General features: G+C 43.1%; 1 protein-coding gene across 1 annotated transcript in view; it reads right to left on the bottom strand.

Moving 5' to 3' along the window:
* DNAAF8 (dynein axonemal assembly factor 8) overlaps positions 1-20148 on the bottom strand; it is a 94945-nt gene that overhangs the window by 4664 nt on the left and 70133 nt on the right. The window contains exons 24-30 of the mRNA XM_080383507.1: positions 19868-20037; positions 14189-14384; positions 10487-10581; positions 8855-8975; positions 6030-6247; positions 4348-4433; positions 313-382 (exon numbers count right to left, since the gene is read on the bottom strand). Coding sequence (XP_080239633.1) covers positions 313-382; positions 4348-4433; positions 6030-6247; positions 8855-8975; positions 10487-10581; positions 14189-14384; positions 19868-20037 — 956 coding nt within the window. The remainder of the gene's footprint in view (positions 1-312; positions 383-4347; positions 4434-6029; positions 6248-8854; positions 8976-10486; positions 10582-14188; positions 14385-19867; positions 20038-20148) is intronic.

The following is a 20148-nucleotide window of genomic DNA, read 5'->3' on the forward strand; positions in this document are numbered from 1 at the left end:
AAGTGCTTCACACTTCTACACAAAAAGTAACTGACATCTATGAAAATACTGAATCTTTATCAAAGTCTCCAAATATTTTGATTCAAACAGTGCCACCGCTGTAACATGGAAGACAGCTTGAAAGGGTTTTGGTCCCACCTTCTGCCATGTGCTGGGCTCTCAGTATAAGCCAAGGCTTGGGGCTGTCATAAGGCACCACCTCAGTCTCATACAACTTAAAATTTTCTTCTAAAATCCAACCAATTTTGACAAGTTTCATTCATCACAGGGGCACAAAGGACACACATCTGTACCATAAACTTCTCTACTTGCCTGATTCTCATTTTGGGGATATAGCAGATGCTGTGCAGTGTCCAGGACCGACTGCTTCTGCCAACAGACTCTGGGTGTAAAGAAAAATGAAAGCCAGTGTTACTTTGCCATCTAAGCTCTCAGAGACTGCAGATGACCTAGCTTTGAGGAGGACTATGCTCTGTGCCAGCAGCTCTGGCCATGTGCATCTGTTACTGAACTTCTTTACACAGATAAATCCTGGGTTTTACAACGCTTTGTATAAATGGATTTGGATTCTTAAAATATAAGCTTTCAAACGAACAGTAATGACCTGTTGCATAATGGGGCAGTGGGAAATACATATAAGTGTAGATAGATAGCTCTGTGCGAGGGTCTTTTTCTCAACAAAAGATAATCTGTGTGTTTTCCCCCCAAAACGGGACTTTCTAAGCTGCCTTCAGCAGCAGAGTCTGCTTCACTAGTCCTTGTCTTGCTCTGGTTCACCTCAAGCTACACATGAGCTGACCACAAGACATATTCAAGAGAAATTAAAAGGCAAGACACAAATTTCAAAACTGCCTTTTAAATTCACTCTATGTACATTCAGATTCTCAGGCTTGAAAACTCTCCAGAGGCTTTGGAAACCACTCCCTGCTCCCTGCCCCCATATCCAGGTATTGTGCTTGGCAACAGTTTTCCCTTCAGTGGTTTTCAACAGCTCTGAGATTTTACATCTCACGTGTTCATTTTTTTTATTTCTACACCTCCTTTCCCTCCAAAGCTCCCAGCGATGAGCTTCCTATAGGGATAACATCACTCCCTGCTAACAGCAATTAACACTTGGCAAGAACGTTTCATCAGCGAGAATAACGTCCAGCTAAGTTCCTTAACATTTGCCTTTTGTTCTGATTGCACTACATTGTCTAAAACCAGGAGAGTGTAAGGCCTAGTCTACACTTTGATTTTCGTCTGATGCAGCCAGGTTTTCGGTGTGCTTTCGTCAAACACCACTTAATGAGTTCAGTACAATGTTAACTAGGTGAGCTCCTGAAGACCGTGCATAATATAGTTAGGTCCTAACAATCTCATGGGCATCTGAAACTACTTTTTAAAAGTTCAGATGACTAGAGAGCAGTAATCGCCACTAAATCAGTATCACCTATTAAGGCAGCAAAGTCTAGTTTTCCATGCATAAAAAGCAGAGCATGCCTTTCTTCCAGGAGCTGCTTTGAACCTACTTGTAAATTCTTCCCTCTGCCACCCTGCAGCTAGGAAATCTGGCTGTAAAAACAAGTTATGACAGGGAAAATTCAAATGCTTTATACTGGAGATCCAGGCAGCCGGATGCTGACAGAACAAGAAAGGTAGGTCTCACATCATTTTTCCCTGTCTGCAGATAGGAGCGTGTCACTTCCTTCTCTGGATTCTCCCCCCAGGTCCCCATTGCTCTTAAGCTTTGCTTCAGCTTCCCCTCACCTCTTCCAAACACTTACTTCACTCTGCCCTATGAGTTACCCTTGGCACCTTCCCAGATTCTCCCCGATTCCTAATTTGGCTCCACTCTTGGCAGTCAATCAAACTCACAGGCTGCTTTTGTGCCCCCACCTGCATAAATTTTGTCCATTTCTCTGCTCTTCCTGCCCTTTGGTGCAGAAATAATGCCTTCATAGACATCCAGAGGACAGAGTGGGCACTGCTGCTGCTGAACAATAATCACTACACACTTACGAGGGTCTGTGTCTGTCTTCAAGGCAACTGCTCTGCACTGCACATCCTCCAGCAACTGAATGTCTCTCCTTGACGTGCCACTGCTAGAGCTGGCTTAGGAAAGCTTTAATAGGCTCTGAACTATGAGCAGTTATACTAGCAAAGCCTGCATTGTTCCTCTCAACACCTGATTCCTCCTTCTTATCACAGCCCATCTCTGACATCATATCCCAGGCTTCCATACAGATGGCAATGTTTCTCCCCCTGGCACAAAGCCTAAGTAATGTGGCTCAGCTGTGAATCAACTCCCAGGGCTGTAAAATAATCTCTTTCACCCTGGTGCTTCAGCAATGCAGCTGAAATGCAGGCCAGAACCTGTGCAGGTATTGGAATCCTGGGCCACGGCAGTAGGAGTGAAATAAATACACAGCGATTTACTCAGTACAAGAAAGGTCACATGGCTCCTGCTGATGGAGTCGTAAGTGTAATTAACCTCAGATGTTATTCTGAAATGAAGATGTCTTAGCATGAAGTGTCCTTATGAGACACTAGTTAAGTCAGGCTGGATTTTCAAAGATATTTGCAAAGTTGATTTTAAACAGGATGATGGCTTATGATACAATAAGGGTATGAGTTTACTGTTGGCTAAAGCTGATCACTGCCTTTCCCATCCTCAGGCACACCTTGCTGCCCTCTCCCTTCCACAGGTGTCATTGATCATGAAAGGCAAATATTTTTTTGTAGACCTGGTTTTAAATGGCAGCATGATCACTAGTTCTGGTACTAGGGTAAGAGGCAGAGTAAATCCTGCCATTTGGGAGTGCCTCCTAACAGCCATAATTTATGCACATGTATTTTGCAGTTCGGCAAGGAAGTTTATCCTTCGTACAGACAGCAATACTGGCACAGCCCAGGATGAGGGGTGACAGATGCAGCTGAGACTGGCACCTATTCCTCCCTGCTTCCTCCTCAGCCCCTTGGCTCACTGTGAAGGGCAGTGAGAAGCCACTGCAAGGTTTGCTCTGGGGGTGCTGCCTTGAGACTGGCAATCTTAAAACACGTCAAGTTAAGCCTACAGAAGAGGGAAGCACTGGCTTGCAGCTGACCTTGTTATGCAGCACCCATGACTCTGATGAGCACCCATGACTCTGATGAGCAAAAGCCTGGGGAAAATAAAGAGGTGGGTAATCTTGTATTGGCTGCCAGCTGTGCTGCCAGCCACTCTCCCAGAACTGCCTTCAGCAGTGATCTCTGTGGTTCCCAACAGCCCACTTTTTTCCAGTGAACCAGAGAAAGGGTGGGAGAAAACTCACTAGAAAGGTCTTTGCTTCCTTTTAGTGCTATACCTTGCAGGGTGAAGGGCTTGGGATATGGCTCCCAAGGGTGTGATTTTAAATGAATCGGAGCGATGTCTAAATTTTGTCATTAGCTTAAAAGCATTTTTGAAAAGTTACTGGTGAAATTTGTTCCAACTGTTTTTCCCAGGTATGGCTCTGTGACTGAGCACTGTAACATTCATCAAAGTACGAGAACTCCAAGGTGTCTACCAACTTGGATGTTTAGATTTGATCCCCTTGCTGCTTGTATCCTTGAATTCCTTATTCCTGTCCCGTTGACAGCGTTATCTGGAAGCCCTCCGGGTGGTACAGCCAAAGTCATAACAGTCTTATCAGTGTGGCTGCTGGACTGACTGCTCTATACCAAATGTGTCAGGAAAAAGACTCACTTAGCTTCCTTTGCCAGATGAAACCATGTGCATAAACTACATGTCGCATTGCCAAATACCAGCCTCTGTGCAAGGAAACTTTCCCTCTGGGGAACCGTGGGTTAATTGGCCTGATAATCATTCTATTTCACTAATCAGTCCCTGTAGAGGGGTTCTGTTTGTTTTACCAGGCTTATACATCCTCCACCCAGCATTTCTGGTGATTTATTTAGGAGGCTAATTTTTGATTTTGCTCTCTGGCATTATTTTAAGAATTTTTTTTTATAGCAAATGTAAAATCTGCTAAGATATTTCTCCTAGGAATTTTATTGATTCAGCAGGTCTATTCCCCATGTGAGCCCTTATTTCAGAGAATTCCCTGTATTGGTGGAGCCACACTTCCAAGCCCTTTAGCAAACAACGCAATTTGGTATTTTAAGGTCCTGAGCATAGGACACATGACTTTGAAAGCAGGGAACACTACAGGGTATTGACCTATTAACAACAACATAACTTGGGTTGCCTTTGAGTGGCACCTGACCTCGTGAAGTGCAAGCTGGAAGTGAATTACAAAGAAGAAAGTCAGCTGCCCTCCTTCAGATCACAAGCTCTCTAGCAGGGGGTTGAGACAGTGCTGTTAAAGCGATACCGTCCTCACTTACCTGTCCAGCAGGGAGTCGAAGCAAATGACTGCATTGTCTCGCTGTGCTGCTAGCACCAGGCACAAACCGTCCATTAAGAGGGAACACTACAAGGGAGGGAAAAACAGAGCTTTGGTGTTGCTATCCACTTAAATAAGTCTGTAAGCCTCACTGATGAACCGCTGACAGCACAGATAACTGCTTGTGTGCTGTGTGAGGGGATGAAAGTCACAAAGCAACACTCTTTCAAATTGAAAGACTATCATGTCTGAACTGTTCGTTATCCTGCTCCTATGGCATACTATTATTCCTGTTCCCTTCTCTCAGAGTGAAAATAAGCAGGTTACTTAGGTGTGTTATTCAGTTACTAAGTCTGCTGGAAGCAGGAATATGGAGATAATGGTAAATGTTGAGATATTGCAGCAGAAACACTTATCACTTGAAGGAGCCCATCTCCCTTCTGGCAAGGGAAAGCAAATGCTGTAATGTTCACCTTTGGCTCAGCAGTGCCAGAGCCTTCTGGAAACATGCCAGCTCTGCCCAGAGTAATTCAACTCTGAGAGGAGGAAGTGGTTCCATCACCAGGAGAGCAGTGCTGCTGCCATGGCTCTCCTTCCCACACGCTGATTTGCTTTGTCCTTCCTAGAGAGCTGTGCACATTCCCATGTGCAGAGGGCTGGCATCCTTAGGGGAACCACAGGAGAAGAAAGTAGTGCTTAGACTAATTGGATGCTAGATGTAATTGCTATTCTATACAGATGTACTTCAAAGGGATGCTGTCAATTTAAAAAATCACAACCTGGAAAGATCTTACCTGTTCTTACAACAGAGAAGACCTAAGACTCTTATAACTGAAAGGCTGGAAGCACAGATGTTTGTATTTTTTCAGAGGGACTGCTGTGAATCTCTGACAGCCCTCTGTTGATTGTTACTTCCAGTATAAGTAGTCTCCTGCCTTGTTTACTCAGTGCTCCTGACAGCCCTTTCTTGCACATTGTACCTTACTGCTTTGCCCCAGTAAGGTTCCTGAAATGGTGGGCTTCTCCTACACAAAGTGCAAGGAGAAAACCAGTCTGGGCCAGATACTCTGCTGATGTAAAGCAATGTATCTGCTCACCCCAGAAGCACATCTCATGCTCAAGCCCCGTGAGCTGTTGCTCAAGCCCCATGCTGGACTGCAGCTTGAGCTGTCAACACCAACTAAAGGCGAAGCACAATGAAATCTCTGCCTAGGACTCCAGCGCACAGTCCAAAAAGTGGAAGGGTTATTTAGCATTGTAGAAGAGGATTAATGGGGAGCAATTAGAGAAAGGGAAATAGAAACTGTATTTATATGGAAAAGCAAGACAGGAGACTGCAGCAGAACATACATAATAGCAGCAACTGCGCACTAATAGGTGAATGGAATAAAATGTTTAAACAGGGATGTGCCAGCACATTAAGGACACGTTTCCACACAATGATGTCAAGGTTAGGTGTCAGTGAGCTAGCGGAGATACAGGAACACAAGGTACAGACTAGCTAGCAAGGCACATGGCCCACGTTACTTACCAGCAATATTAGAGCTCAGATGCAGTGCTGTGTTAATATTGCTACCAAAGCAAGTTTGCTCAGAGCTAGCCTGGGTATCTTAGCACAGCATGGCATTAAAAGGCTCTTCTTTTGTGCGAAGGAAGCAAAGCACAACTCCAGCTGTTTCATACCTTTGCTGCAACACCGCACTTTGCCCTGCTTAGCGTCTCAGAGATGCAGTGAGCTTGTGGTGTGTCCAGAACAGTGAGGCGTACTCCAGTCACTGTGAAATCTTTGCCAATAAGCTGATCAAGCAGTTCGACATAAGGTGGGTGCTCTGAACCCCGAAGGATTATCCCAGGCAATAGGAGACAAGTGGTTTGGCAGAGGTTATCAAGCAATGGCCGATCTGATAGGAAAAGATCAAAACACAATAAATGCTTGCTTTATATCTACCCCCAACAACTATCAGCCCTCTATGTAATTTGTCCCTGCCACAGACAAGTAACTGGCAGATCAGAGGCACTCAGGCATTGTCATATTGTTTGGGGTGTTCGCAGATGCAATTGCTCATCCTGAACTGTCAAGCTGCTGCATGCCTATTGTGTACATATCTGGAGATCACAAGACAGCAGCAGTGACCCCATTTCAGGAGTCAGACAAGGACAACTGCTGGTTTGCTACAAGAGATACTATTCCATTTAATTTCTTCCAAGCAAAGGAATCTGTTAATCCAGCTGCTTTCATAATCCAAAATGTAATTCTGATCAGCATACATAAAACTCAATGTATTTCATATTTTCCTCATGGTAAATCTGTCTGACCATTAGGCAGCAGCTTTGTGATAATTATTTGCTGCAAGGAGAGGTTTCTTTGTGTGCAAGAGCTACCTCTAGTGTTCACGATGAGACCATAAAGTGAATGATGTGTCTGGCTTGCTGGAGGCACTTACTATATTGTGCCTGGCAGTTCAGAGATCACGTGTACTTGCCTTTCCAGGACACTAACTCTTTGAAATACATTTTCTGAGACACAAACACATCAGGGTTATACATTGGTTTCCTTTTTACTCTCCCTAGACATCTTCAAAGCAAAGAGATTCTCATGCATCAGGAAATTAGGGGCATGTATTTTGAGATTTGCTCCCAACACTGGGCCTGTACGAATCTTGCAGAATATCTGCTTTCTCCACAAGCTTTTTTTTTTTTTTTTTTTTTTTTTTTTAATTTTCCACAATCCTCTCTAAAAATTAAGAAGTGCTTTAGTCACAGCAGACTTGCGCTACAGGTCTGGTCCTTTCCCATTGTGCAGTAAGTTGATGGGGGAAATACCTTGCCTGTCAGCATCACAGGGTATTTTGGACTGAGAACACCCGCAAGTCTCCTCTCACTGCAGCTTTGTGCTCTGAATACAGCTTGAACTGACATACCCCACCAGAAACACAACAATGTGATCACATGTCTGCAGCTCCCCAGACAAGAAGGTCAGACAGCTACATGCAGAACAGTCTGGTTGCCTCAAAAAAACTGCTGTTACATGCACACAGTTGCCAAGTTCTTGTTTCAGGACTCATACAACAGCTTGGGAATATCAGTAATGCTGTGAGATAGGCCTCACCCCACACTGCAGGCATCAGTTAAGTCTTAAACCTTCATGCAGTCAGTCTCTGATGTATTAGTGTGCAATGTAAGAAAAGGAGCTTGCTTGAGGATTTGTGATTTTTGTAATGATCACGAAGGATGTGTAGGGCATAGCCCAAAGCCAACATAAGACAGAGGAAAAGATCTGATTGATTCTTACCTTTGGAAAAATCCTCCTTCAGAGAGCCTCTACACAAAAATGATTTTGCGCCTACCAAGCAGCTATGCTGTCATTAAGGCAAAGGCCTTGACTTACTACCATCCTCCTTGCGCTTCTACATGTGCCATCTCATGCACCTGCTGGTATGGGGTCAGTGCCCAAAAGTCCTGTTATCAGTAAGGGTTTGAGGTGGGATGTGATGGTCTGTAATCGGTACCATTTTTATCATACTCTTCTGCCAGTCCACAAGAGTCTTGTGGTTTTACTGATGGGATTAACAACTGCAGCAATCAGGTGTAGCACAGGAACACTTTCTCAGCTGCCCACCCTCCTGCTTGCCAGTCACATCAGAACTCAAACTACAGGAACGAGTGTGACCCAGTTCCAAACAATTCTGCTCCCCAGTGAACACCACAGGGATGCTTTACCTGGTCACTGCTTATTTATACAGGCTTGTGATCAATCTGCAATAACCCAGCATGGAAGCATCCCCATATGTTAGTTAAATCTCCTGACGTAAACGGTGCTGCGTCACAGCCTGTGTTGTATGCATGTCTATTAAATATAACCAACAGCAAAAGCCTGGAGAAACTGTAGGCATCTGAGGGAACTGGCAGGCTTGTAGAACTTCAAATCAAAGTCAGACTGGGGATAACTGGAAGTAATTTTGAGCTGGCAGCTGTTCAGTAGCAAGTGGGAACTGAGTGAGATCTCAGTCCAGTTCCTGAGAGTTAGACATCCACGCTGCCAACAGCACTCCCTGCATAAATTGTTATTTATCTACCCACAGAACAAAACTCTCACAATCGCCCATCCCTATGGTGTCTTGGTCTCTTCTGTGGCAGGCTTTGAATAGACATGCAAACCATAAGTGGACAAGTTGGTGTTGAAATGCATTGAGGAAGTTCAGCAGAGAAATGTGCACGGTTGCTTACAACTAGCTGTGCTGACAGTGCTTGCTCTTCTGCTGGCGGTAAGGTCAGCACTTCTGAACAGCCCTATATTTAAACTCAAGGAAGCAGTGGCAGCGGAAAGGCCTGGCAGGTCAACAGTTAAATGGCTGGACTCCCCGGGAGCTGTTCTTTGCAGCTCAGAGTTGTCTCTTCCTTCTGAAAGGACATCAATACCAAATCCTGCGGCCACCAGATGGTTTGTCTTGCTGTCCAATTAATCAATAACAGTCTCAGTCTATAATGAGGGTTACACGTTTCCTTACCCAGATTGCACGGCTGCTCAGAGCGCAATAAATCGCGTTGCCCTCCTGTTTCACGTTTTATGATCTTGCGCTGCTTGCTGATGTCCAAACTGACTATAGGGTCACGTTTCAGGTTATAGATCTGCAGGAGGGAAGGGGAGGAGAGAGAGAGGCAAGTCATGTGAACACCATTACCTAATCAGGAAGGATAACACTTCTTAAGCATTGATTTAGGCAAGCTGTGAAGCTTTTGTCGGTGTTGCATATTTCTGTAATTGCCAGCCTAGAAAACACCTGCTTGTCTAGAGGTACAAGAACATTTTCCATGCATTTTTTTTTTATTTAGGCTTAATTCAATACGGCATCTTGCCATCCTTTTAAAGGTTCTGTATCCAGACATCTTCCTAAGGTCTCTGCTCCCAGCTTTTCAAGGCCAGAAACTTAAGGCCTGTGCGTGTCTGATGTCTATCTAGTGCCACACTGGTGTGCAGTGGCTCTCTTCCGTCTCTGAATGAACTGGTACATCCATGCATCCCAGCACAGTGCCAACATGATGTTCTGGAATGAGCTGCAGTGGGGGAGCATCCACATTAGTGAAGCACATTAGAGATGGAGCCGGCTTCTTCCAGTTCCACAGCTAATCCCCTTGGACTAACTCAGCTGGGTCACCTCTGCGTCACGTGGACATAGCAAGGCTCAAAAGTTTCCATCCCTTCATTGGGCATAACCCAATCATCTCAAACTCTGGTTTTAAGAAGAAAATTACCAGAGTGGAAATGACATATAAAACTAGTTAAAGCAGGAAAGACTTACTGCTTCATTTCAGCCATTGACAAATAACAGTGGTTTGAATCAGAGACCAGCAGCTGCATAGCGTGAAGGGCCAGATGAGCAGGAGTGGGCCACACCAATACTGGCAGGCTTCTCAGCGCTGCCTACAATGCAAGCCAAGAGGCAAGAGTCCAAGTCTTTATGCCTCTATCTGCGAGCAAAGAAGGATGCGGGCACCCAGCAGCTCTGTAAACAGTGCATGTACTTTATAGTGTGAGATGTCTTACGTGAGACAGCTCCACCCTTTTCATTGCTGTGGACTGATACCTCTGCTGGCAGGGCACAAGGGACAGCACTCTTGTCACACAAATAGGGCAGTGCTCCACGCTGTGTCTGGATGTATACAGACTCTGTAGGAGACACTCAGCAACCAGTGATTTACATTATCAGCCATCCTACTTCATCTCCGTTCCCAAACGCTATGCGAGAAAAGCTGGTAAAAAACCCCAACAGCCTCTGGGCTGCTGCATCTTAGCAATCATCACTGATGTTATCCCTCCCTCTGACCTGCTTCCAAAGCAATGTTGCCTCTTATCTGGGAACTTCGCTTCTAAAGTATGAACCCTGACCCCTTCTGAATTTACAGCACTGGTTACTGAACAAACACATCTGAAAAAGCACTTTTCCACCGAGACTGCCTGGGTCAACACAAAGTTAGCACACTGTGGCAGGAACATTCACAGAAGGAAAACTCGGCCACTGGTGAAACACAGCAAGAAAAGCATTCTCTAAAGCATAATATGAAAGAAGTCATGGGATAGCAAGGTCAAAGCCATTGCTCTGACACAGCAAGATACTTCTCAGGAAAGGGCAGAATCCTACCTCTTCCTCTTCTAATGTCTGACACTCAGCGCAGCACAGCCCTTCTGGGAAAAACAGCTTCATATCCCGGACAGCTATTTGATAGGATTTGGAGCCTGAGAGATAAATACAATGAGAAGATTCTCTCAGGCCATGAATTAAACATTCTCTAGACTCACACTCATCTTTCTGAGAGATTGATGATGTGCAACTTACTGAAGTAATTGCTTTAAAGGCCAGCTGTTCCGTACAGTAATAGCAAACATTTAAAACCATTATATTTAGAATAGTTCTATTGCCGCCTTGGTATTTTCATTCTGTCCTATTATCGCTCAGCTGCTGCTTCATGTAAACAAGACTCCTTCTACTCCCTAACAGGGTAGTCAAGGGAATCACATTAAGGAGCCTGTGAAACTCTTCAATACCAGCTCTAATCTCCCATTGTTGTTCCCTTGCTTCTGGATCACATCAGGCTGGTCTTACTGAATGGGAAGGAGCTACTAGTCAGTAAAACGAATGTGCTTAGTAACAATAATGCAAGTCCCAAACATGCTGGGGGCTCTGGTTTACAGCAGAAATCAGAATTAGTATGAGACATTGCTGATAACAGTGTATTTTTCTGTTCACCCGCAGTCAAGAAAGGTAAACCGAGACTGGAACAGGTACAAAGAAATAATGTGAGGATCATGGAAGAAATGGAGAATCATCTGAAGAGTTAAAACTAAAAGACCCTGGCTTGTTTGACCCAACATGACACAAAGCTGAGAAGGAATCTGATTTCTGCTAAACACATCAGGGTAGAAAAGATCAGAAAAGAAAAAAAGAACTACTTAGAACTGAAGTACAGGTATTGGCACAAGAACAAATGATAGAAACTGTACAGGGCTATATTTAAGTTTGAAAATGTAAGAAGATTTCTAGCTATCAGAGCAGTGAAGTTCTGTAACAATCATTCAGCTGGGGTGCATGCTTATGAAAGGGAATACATGATGGGGTTTTCTGTGAGAGAATTAACTGAACTCAGTGACTTTTGAGAGGTCCCTCCAGGCTGAGCATCTGAATATTCCCCTGTCAAGCAACAGTGTTATAAAGCACTAGTCTGAATGTTTTCAGATTTGTGGGCGAAAATATTAGAGAAGGAAAAGCTATTTCTATATAACTGGAGTTCAGATAGATTGTCAATGTGCTGGCACAGATCCATGCTCCTGGGGTACAAATACACAAAACGCAAATAATCTCTGAAATATTACAACCTTTGCAGGCTACCCATTCAGAGAATAATGTCTTACTGCTCTTAGAGCACTCAGCCCTGTTTGAACTTCATAATTCTAGGTATTGTATAGCCAGAGTCCTTAACACAGTAGTTTACAACCCTAAGATTGCGTAAGTCACCAACATACAAGTTGTGCTGATTCCGTTTTGCACCTCTATGTCAAATCTTCCTCACTTAAATCATCGATGCCGTTACAGAGGACACAAACGCTCCCAAAGCTAGCAAAATTTTACTCTTACTTTGCTCAAGGTATAAGGCTGTATAAAATGCATATGTAAGAGCTCTTTGGGTTCAAGAAAAAGCACTATACAGTGACTTCCTAAGACCCAGAAGAGATGAGGGAAGCACAGGTTTATCTATGCAGCTGAGCCTCAGAGTATTAAAACTGCATTACTTGGTTCAATGGTATCACTGAACCTGGTCTTCACCTTAACTGAATTTTCCCTGTCACTTTGGGAGGAAAAACACAGCTAGAGTTTCCTCTACTTTTCAGCAAGATGGCGTTAACTGCAGATCTTTCTCAGCTCGAGCAAAACCAAGAAAGCTTAGTATTCCCTCCTAGGAAAGGAAGATGGTCTTCCACGGTCCCCCAAATGATCACTCATGCCACGATAAAGCTCTTCCTGCTTAACGTGTAGGTAAACGTTTCACTCTTATTGGAAGTACAAGGGTTACAAACGTTCCTTTCCTTACAGACAAGACACCTCCCTGGCATAGCAGCTGGATCAGACCCTTGAGCCAGAGTTAGTGAGTACGTTAGCTACAGTGGCACCCATTTTCCTTGAATGGGTGCAAGGATGGCTTTGTAAGCCAGCCATATAGCTAGCTCCAACAGAACACACTGTCTAGCCTCAGAGGGCAGGTGGTGGGCAGCTAGTTCAGCTCTGTACTGAGCCCAGTCTTAGAAGGAAGTAGGGATCTGAAGGGAATCCCTAAGCAGACACCTGGGAGTTTCTCTAACACAGCGAGTTCTCTGTGACTCCCAGTGAGAGACAAGGTGAGACTAACATAAACTAATCTTTAATGAGTTATGCTAGGGATGCTCTAACTGTAGCATGGGTATCTTAAGTTTTGGGTATGTATTACACATTCTTAGCTGCGACTGCTAAGTTCTCATGCTCAAGGCAACCTGGATACAGAACCCGTTAATCTTAAGAGCAAAAGAAGCAGGGGCTGGTAGTGGATAAGTACTGGCTGAAGAACCCTGACTGTTTCTTTTGTGTAGGTAGATCCTGCTCTACAGTCACTCTCACAATCACGATAAGAGATCTCTCTCAGTTTAGTCTTGGTCCTAAGGATTATGGTCATATCTGATAAAAAAAATAGGGTTCTACATCTAGGGGTTGATTCTCTTGCTCAAGCTGTATGTGGTGGCTACTTCATTCCCTACCAGCTCTCAAAAGACCGCTTGATATGGATGAAAAGAGAGGATGATTTGACAGCACAGAATACAACAGAAGGAGCCAAATAATCCAATGGATCTTGACAGGAAAGTTCTTCTGGAACTTGAAGGCATACAGCACCTGCTAGCTCACCTGTATTCACAGAAACTTACTGCTTCTGTTATTTTTATAATCCTTTGACAATATATAGCACAATCAGTACCACACTGAGGAAAACCACTTCATGGGCAGTGAACTAATGATTCCTTATGAATTTTTGAATTACACCCTTCCCTGGGCCCAGGCCCCCTCCAGCAACACCCTTGCTTCTTCTATAGGCCACTCTCTCCAGCAATACTTCCCATTTTCCCATGCTTCACCCACATTCTCAGCTATCTCCTGTCCCACCCACGCAACATACACACTGCAACATCCGAGTTCCCTCCCTGCTGGCAGGTGAACTGTGACTGGTTCAGCACACTGAGGATGCTGATTAGCTGGTGTGCCAGCTGGCAAGAGCCTCTGAATGGAAAACAGCAGAGTTTACCTGCTTTCCTCAGTGGGAGCAATTTTTGATCACCTCTCTCTAGCCGGTCATTAATGTTTTGAGATGTTACAGGAACTCAGTATCTTAGGGTCTTTTATCCCTCTGTGAAATCTGGTTGCAAGTGGCCAACGGGTTATGAAGTTATCAGGAGGGGACACACAAGCAGATAGAAGACAGATGGGTTCTTGGGGATAATTACAAAATAACCAAGCTAAAAGTACAAAATGACCAAGCAGTGAAGAAATCAAAGGAAATCTGCTCTGATGGGAGACAGATCTAGGGCTGTTCTGGGAAGAAACATTTTTTAATATACCTTCTTGGAGAATATTTCATAGCTTAAGACATACCCAGCTCATCCACCAAGAAAACAATGAAAGCTTTCCAGGGAATAACAGTCTCTATTACTTGCCAAGGCTAGACCTGTATTGACAATGCAGCAGGTAACAGTACATAATATATTATTTCCGTTGGAATACCCGAGCCTTTGGACCTTTTTTTTTTTTTTTTTTACAAAAACCTACCATAAAATCCATTTTGGACTATGCTGATGCCATATTGAGCCCTCCAGAGGAACGGATCTAGCGCTTGGGCTAGTTTAGGATCCTCCGGTCCCAGTAAATCTATCAGCTTCTTCACAGCATTTGGTCTCTGAAGACACAGCACAAGAGCAGTGCCTGATGTAAGGTAGGTACAATGATCTTCTGAAACAGCAAGATCCTGAAAAGAAATAACAGAGATGGAATGGGTTATAATGAACAGTGTTGGTGAGCACTGGGTACAGCCCGGCTTTCCTTTGGCTAGACTCTTCCCTGTTTGAAGCAAGCAGATCTGCCATTACTTTTTCCTTTCTCTCCTCTTTGTAATATACGTGCAGGCAGAGCTTCTAGATTATATACACCATGGCCACCAAGTCAGTGTTTGTTGTGACATCCACCAGATAATAGGAGGTCTAGTTCCCACCCTGAGTCCACATAGAGCTAAAGAAAAAGTTAAGCACTGAGCTTAAGCCATAGGACCTTGTGGTTTTAGTCCCTGTGGTCATAGATCAGCCAATGTACAGCCAACGTACAAACAACTTTACCAGTAATTGCCTAAATCTTGTAGTAAGAAAGGGAACAAACTTCTCTTTCTAAAAGTCTTGTGCCGTGACTTGTTCTGCATATCTGTACATGCTAGGTACTGGAGGTGGAGTTCATTTTCAGTGTTTAAGGACAAAAACAAATTGCTACTCTACAGTTTAGCTGTCTACTGCTGAACCTTTGATTTATGCAATATGCTTTTCACTCTACCTTCAGTGGGACATAGGGATAGGGTGGAAGCCAACCAACATTAACAATATCAACAGGGTCATAAATGCCTTGGGGTAAGGACCCACATTTAATTCTTCTGCTGATACAAAATGATGGATTACAAATACCAGAACTTTTCTTTTTGAATTCACAGAAGGAAGAACCCCCACACACCCCCTGCTGCTACAGCCCAGCTTCTCCCAGAGGGTGACAGAACTTCATATATTAGTAAGGATCAGGACTACAGAAATAGTGATCTTAAAACAAGGAGGGCTCAGAACATGGCACTAGATAGGGGCTGAAAGAAAACAGTTCACCCTCCTGACTTTGCCACTGATGCATTGTGCTCCATGACAAATTTTTCTTCCTTTGTTTCTTTTCCAAGTGTGGTCAGTTCAACCTGCAACTACCCCTGAGCAGAGATGTTCCTCTTGTAGCTGTGCAGGTCAAACACCCCAGCATCTTTAAGATAACTTAGGAAGAGTGGTAAGAATAACTAGCAACCAGTGCAGCAGTGAGAAGAGTCCAATGTGTAGGCTGGAGACAGACATAATGATTGAGAAGCATGGGGAAAGGTAGCAAGTACCTGGGGCAGAAGGCTACCAAGGGGCAGCAGAGCACTCACAGCTTTGCTGACTGTTTTAATTAAGCAAAACCTTGAACAACCAGGCTTGTTGCAGATGTCTCCAATGAGCATGAATGAGGTCAGGGTGCCCACAGCAGCTGTAGGCTGCCTCCTCCTTAATAAAGTGGTAGTAGCACCCAGCTCTGCTTCCCTGCCCTCCACAGTGTGGCAACGCCTGTGCTACAGAGAAGCTCCATGCCAATGCTGTGTGTTCTGTACAGCTTACAAACAGCAGCATTTTCAGCTCACTGGCTGAACCAACCCCTGGTTATTTACTTTTTTCCAATTTCTGAGAAAATGAAAACAAGGGGAAAAACCACAATTTGATTCAGCTGAATCGCATCATTCAGACCCCTAAAGGTTTTAATGCCTCTGTTTTTTAATCTTCTAAAAGAACCAGAGTATGGCAATTCTCTAGATAAAACATGTCAAAAAGTAAATCCTATAATTTCATTTAAAAATATGGAGATAAAATACTTCAAGGCCCCTTCTGCTTTTCTATCATTATGAAACCATTCACTAACTTTGACTCAAATCTTCTCTCGCTTGCAGTCCTCCTAAACTGCATTTCTGAGAAGTAGGCTACAAACTGAAAATCACAGGCTCAATCCTGATATTCTCCCCTGTATCTGAAAATGCAAAATGATCCATGAAAAAGCCCCACTATTCTTAAATTGTTTAGTTATGTAAGGTATTTGATACAGGTGGTGATATTTGTCAGTCCTCCCACCCCATAGAAATACAGGGCAAAGGAAACCTCAGGACATCAGTCACATTGCGTGGCTGCACATGTGAAACGTACAGGAAAGCTTCACAGGCTCTCCTGTGATACGAGCACTCTGTTTAGATGAGGATGAAGTGTTTTAGCATGTCATAGTATACTGCAAAATTTTTACATTCATTCAGTTCTGTATAATACAAAATAAACCTTTTTTGCTTGAAAACTTTTCTTAGTTTAAATAATATATATATAATCCACTTTTCTAGGGCCTTCTCTTTGGGAGATGAAAAACAGCGATGATTATTTCATGACAATGTTCAAAAGGACTGGATATAACATATTTTAAAAATATGTATATAATCCACTTCTCTAGGGCCTTCTGTTTGGGAGATGAAAAACAGCGATGATTACTTAATGACAATGTTCAAAAGGACTGGATATAATATGTCATCCATGTCAGAAACACCTGCGAAAGAATATGTTCAAAGACATAGTTTCTGTTAAAGACCAAAATAAATAAAATTATTTTGCTCCAGGGCTTCTAAACAGTGCTTTTAGATCTACATAACAAAACTCTTTTGCCTATTTCCTGCCTTTCAGTTGTTCTCCAGCAAAAGCACAGACTTTGGGTTAAAGATGGCATTGTTTCTAATTGCTACTGACAGTGTCAGTGAGTCAAGGTGACTTCTTTTCCTTCTGATAGATCCTCACATCCGCTATAGACTCTGCCAGCCAAATGATGCCTTTATTTACATCCTGTCTCTGCACCGTCTTCAAACCATGTCCTTGCTGATACCCGAGCAGCTGCGACGAGATTGCACATGTGCAGCTGACTTGATTTCAGTGAGCAATTTTGTTGATGCACACAGAGAGGAAGTTCCAGCTGTGCGCTGGCTCTGGAGGAGTAATGGGATTAAAAAGCAGCAAAATTGTCCTTCTGCCTCTACCGTTAGAATCACAAGATAGGACTGGAGGGAATCCATGAAGTTATTGAGTCCAGTGACCTGCTACTGCAAGCAATCATATCAGGTAATCCCCAACAGAATGATCAGGTCCCACTGTAAAATCAAGCTTTCTAGCTAGCAGCCAGAACTGCAGATCTCTGCAGCACTGGATCTGCTGGAGAAGCGCAGAAAGGAGATGCAGGCTCCATGGGCAGAACTCCTGCTGGGAGCAGTCGCTTCTCACAGTCTGAACACAGTCAGGTCATGCCAAGAGCTGAGAAGACAATGTTAGCTTTATTTACCTGGTTATTTTTTTTTTAAATTATTATTAAACTTCAGATAAAAACTACTATCATGGCTCCTGTGATTAGATAACCTCAGCAAACAGCAGCCCAATTCATTATTTACTGTATGCCAAAGGCCACACACTACTTAGAAGCTGAATGTCAGTATTTAAGTTGGAAAAAAAATCAATCATGGATCTGAGATCATGTTGCTGAGGATGTGTCAACATGCATGTGAATAATACATTAGAAAGAGAAAGGAGATGCTAGGTAATCTTGCTACCAGTGAATAAAACTCATATCTGCTATCAAGTACTACGTACACAAAACAAACTGGCACATCGCAGAGCGCATGGGAGATATCTGGAAAAGGATTTTGGATCAGGCTCCAGGTGAGGAAATAAAAAGTCCTGGACAGAATTTCAAGGAGGGTCAGACACATCGGCTCCATGTTCTTCAACAGGAGATGCTAAATTTCATCAATTTACCTCCATATTAAGAGCCTTGTTTTAAAAACAGCATTGTATCCCATTGTCCCCTAAACTGAGAAACAGATCAACAATGAATATCCCTCCAATTCAAATGCTTTATATGAAATTCAGCTGTGAAAAATAGTTCTGCCCCTACCAGCTGCCATTGTAACACTTACAAGCCAGATTTTCAAAATAACTCAATCCTTGAAGCATGCTGAAAATTTCTGAAAATCTACCTACTTATCTTGGGAGCTCAGCCTTTTTCAGCCCTCATGAATGAAAGACTTACAGATGTGTTCTAAAAATGAGAAGAAGCCCCTCTATAGCAGAAAGCATTTCCTTCTGTCCATTCCCCCCTTGCCAAAGGCAGTCTATTATCTCTGCTTTCTCACTTTTAAAACCTGTTTTTTTTTCTATCAACAAAAACCCAACAGCCTGTAATTTTTAAACTCATCAGTCACCAGCTTTTCAAGGAAACTAAATCAATGCTCCACAGCTGCTCTAGTGTGTTAGAAAACTCTAAAACCAAGAGAAATTTTTTATGAAAATACCTCTCTTCAAATTTACCCCACATATATCTACCTTTCTCCCCAAGGTAGATATTTGGATTTTTAAAAATGTTTTTTGTTTTAGATAACCAACCAAGTATTTCTGTATTTAGCTGTATGATTACAAACTCTATTGGAAAGCACTTCCCCATCAACTCTAATTGCTACTATATCCCTCCTGCCAGTAGTCTGTAAATATTTAAAAATCAGGTGTTTGTGCTCCATCGCTATGCTATAATGAAGAAGGTATTAACTTTTCCTGATTGATGGTTACGTTAGAGCACTGTCCTGGCATGTTCCAATCTTCTTCTGAAGACTCTACATATTAATATAGAGAAGAACTCTATATTAAGAATTTCTATGACAGTGCTGTAAGACCTCCCAACTTAATCCAAGAGCAGTATCAATTATAAAGGATTGCGTTTTATAAAAGTTAATTGGTTAAATGTCTTCATGAAAGCAATCAATTAACAAGAATTTTGGGTTTTTTTTCAAGGAAACTAAAATAAAAGAACAAACAACCTAACTCCTCTAAAATGCCCAGCTTTCAGTTTCCTGGCTTTCACGATACCTTTACACTCCTATTGGGATATTTCAGGTTGAGAAAAAAAAATTCTAATGCTATAAAAAAGCAGAAACATTAATCTGTCTTTACCTAAGAAAACTCCTTAATACCCCAAGATTAATAAAGACCCCCTCTTTATTGCCTAGTAGGTATTAGAAATGACAGTAACTCAATTTTCTCCTTTTGCAGGTCATTTTTACAGACTTTTGAACACACGCTCCTGGAGCAGAGGTTCAGCTGTATGTGTAATGCAATACAAGGTAACAGGGCTCCAGAGGTATATATTCTTTGACAGTGCAATGAACATTTCCCAGCTCCCAGGTTTAAACACATGGAAGGAAAACCAGGCACACGTGCAGGGAGCGTGGTATGCTCCTTAGATGTACCCTACCTGGAATGACCTTGGGGAAGAAAGACAGGACACCTGTTTTGCAGTTAGAGTCAGCACTGTAAACCAGCAACTAAAGATTCCTGGGAGGTCTGTATTGCCCATATCCTGCAGACTTTTTTTTTAGAGAAACCAGGTCTGCTTCTTTATGGCATGTGATAAAAGAAACCCTCAGCATGCCAGCTTTCTTTGTGCCTGATAGGGCTATAGAGCTGATTGTTCTATACAGCTCACTTCCAACAACTACTCAGAAATCCCGGATGGGAATTTTTGTTTTTTTCAGGAATGGATTACCCACTGGCTAACATATTTCCCCATTCTAAACAGAAGCGTAGCCACAGATCTGTCAGTTTCTTAACAAACCTGTTTGACTTCAGCAGAAAGGAGTTTTAAGGCAACGTCTGGTTCCAGGTTTATGTGTTTCATTCCAACCACACTAAATTTTTCTAGGTCTAGTTTTCGGAGGATCCTTGCAAGACTATGGCTCCACGCACCAGGTTTGATCAGCAGCACTGTGCAAAGAATCTGGCCTCCTGTAACAAAGCGCACTAGTGAAACCCAAAGCCACTCCTAAAAACAGAGGTAAAACATACAGCAATATTTGTTAACTAGCCTGGACAGACATCTGTAGAAGAGGGTTATCT

The sequence above is a fragment of the Falco punctatus genome (genome assembly GCF_963210335.1).
Source record: "Falco punctatus genome assembly, chromosome: 4".
Classification (NCBI taxonomy): Eukaryota; Metazoa; Chordata; class Aves; order Falconiformes; family Falconidae; genus Falco; species Falco punctatus.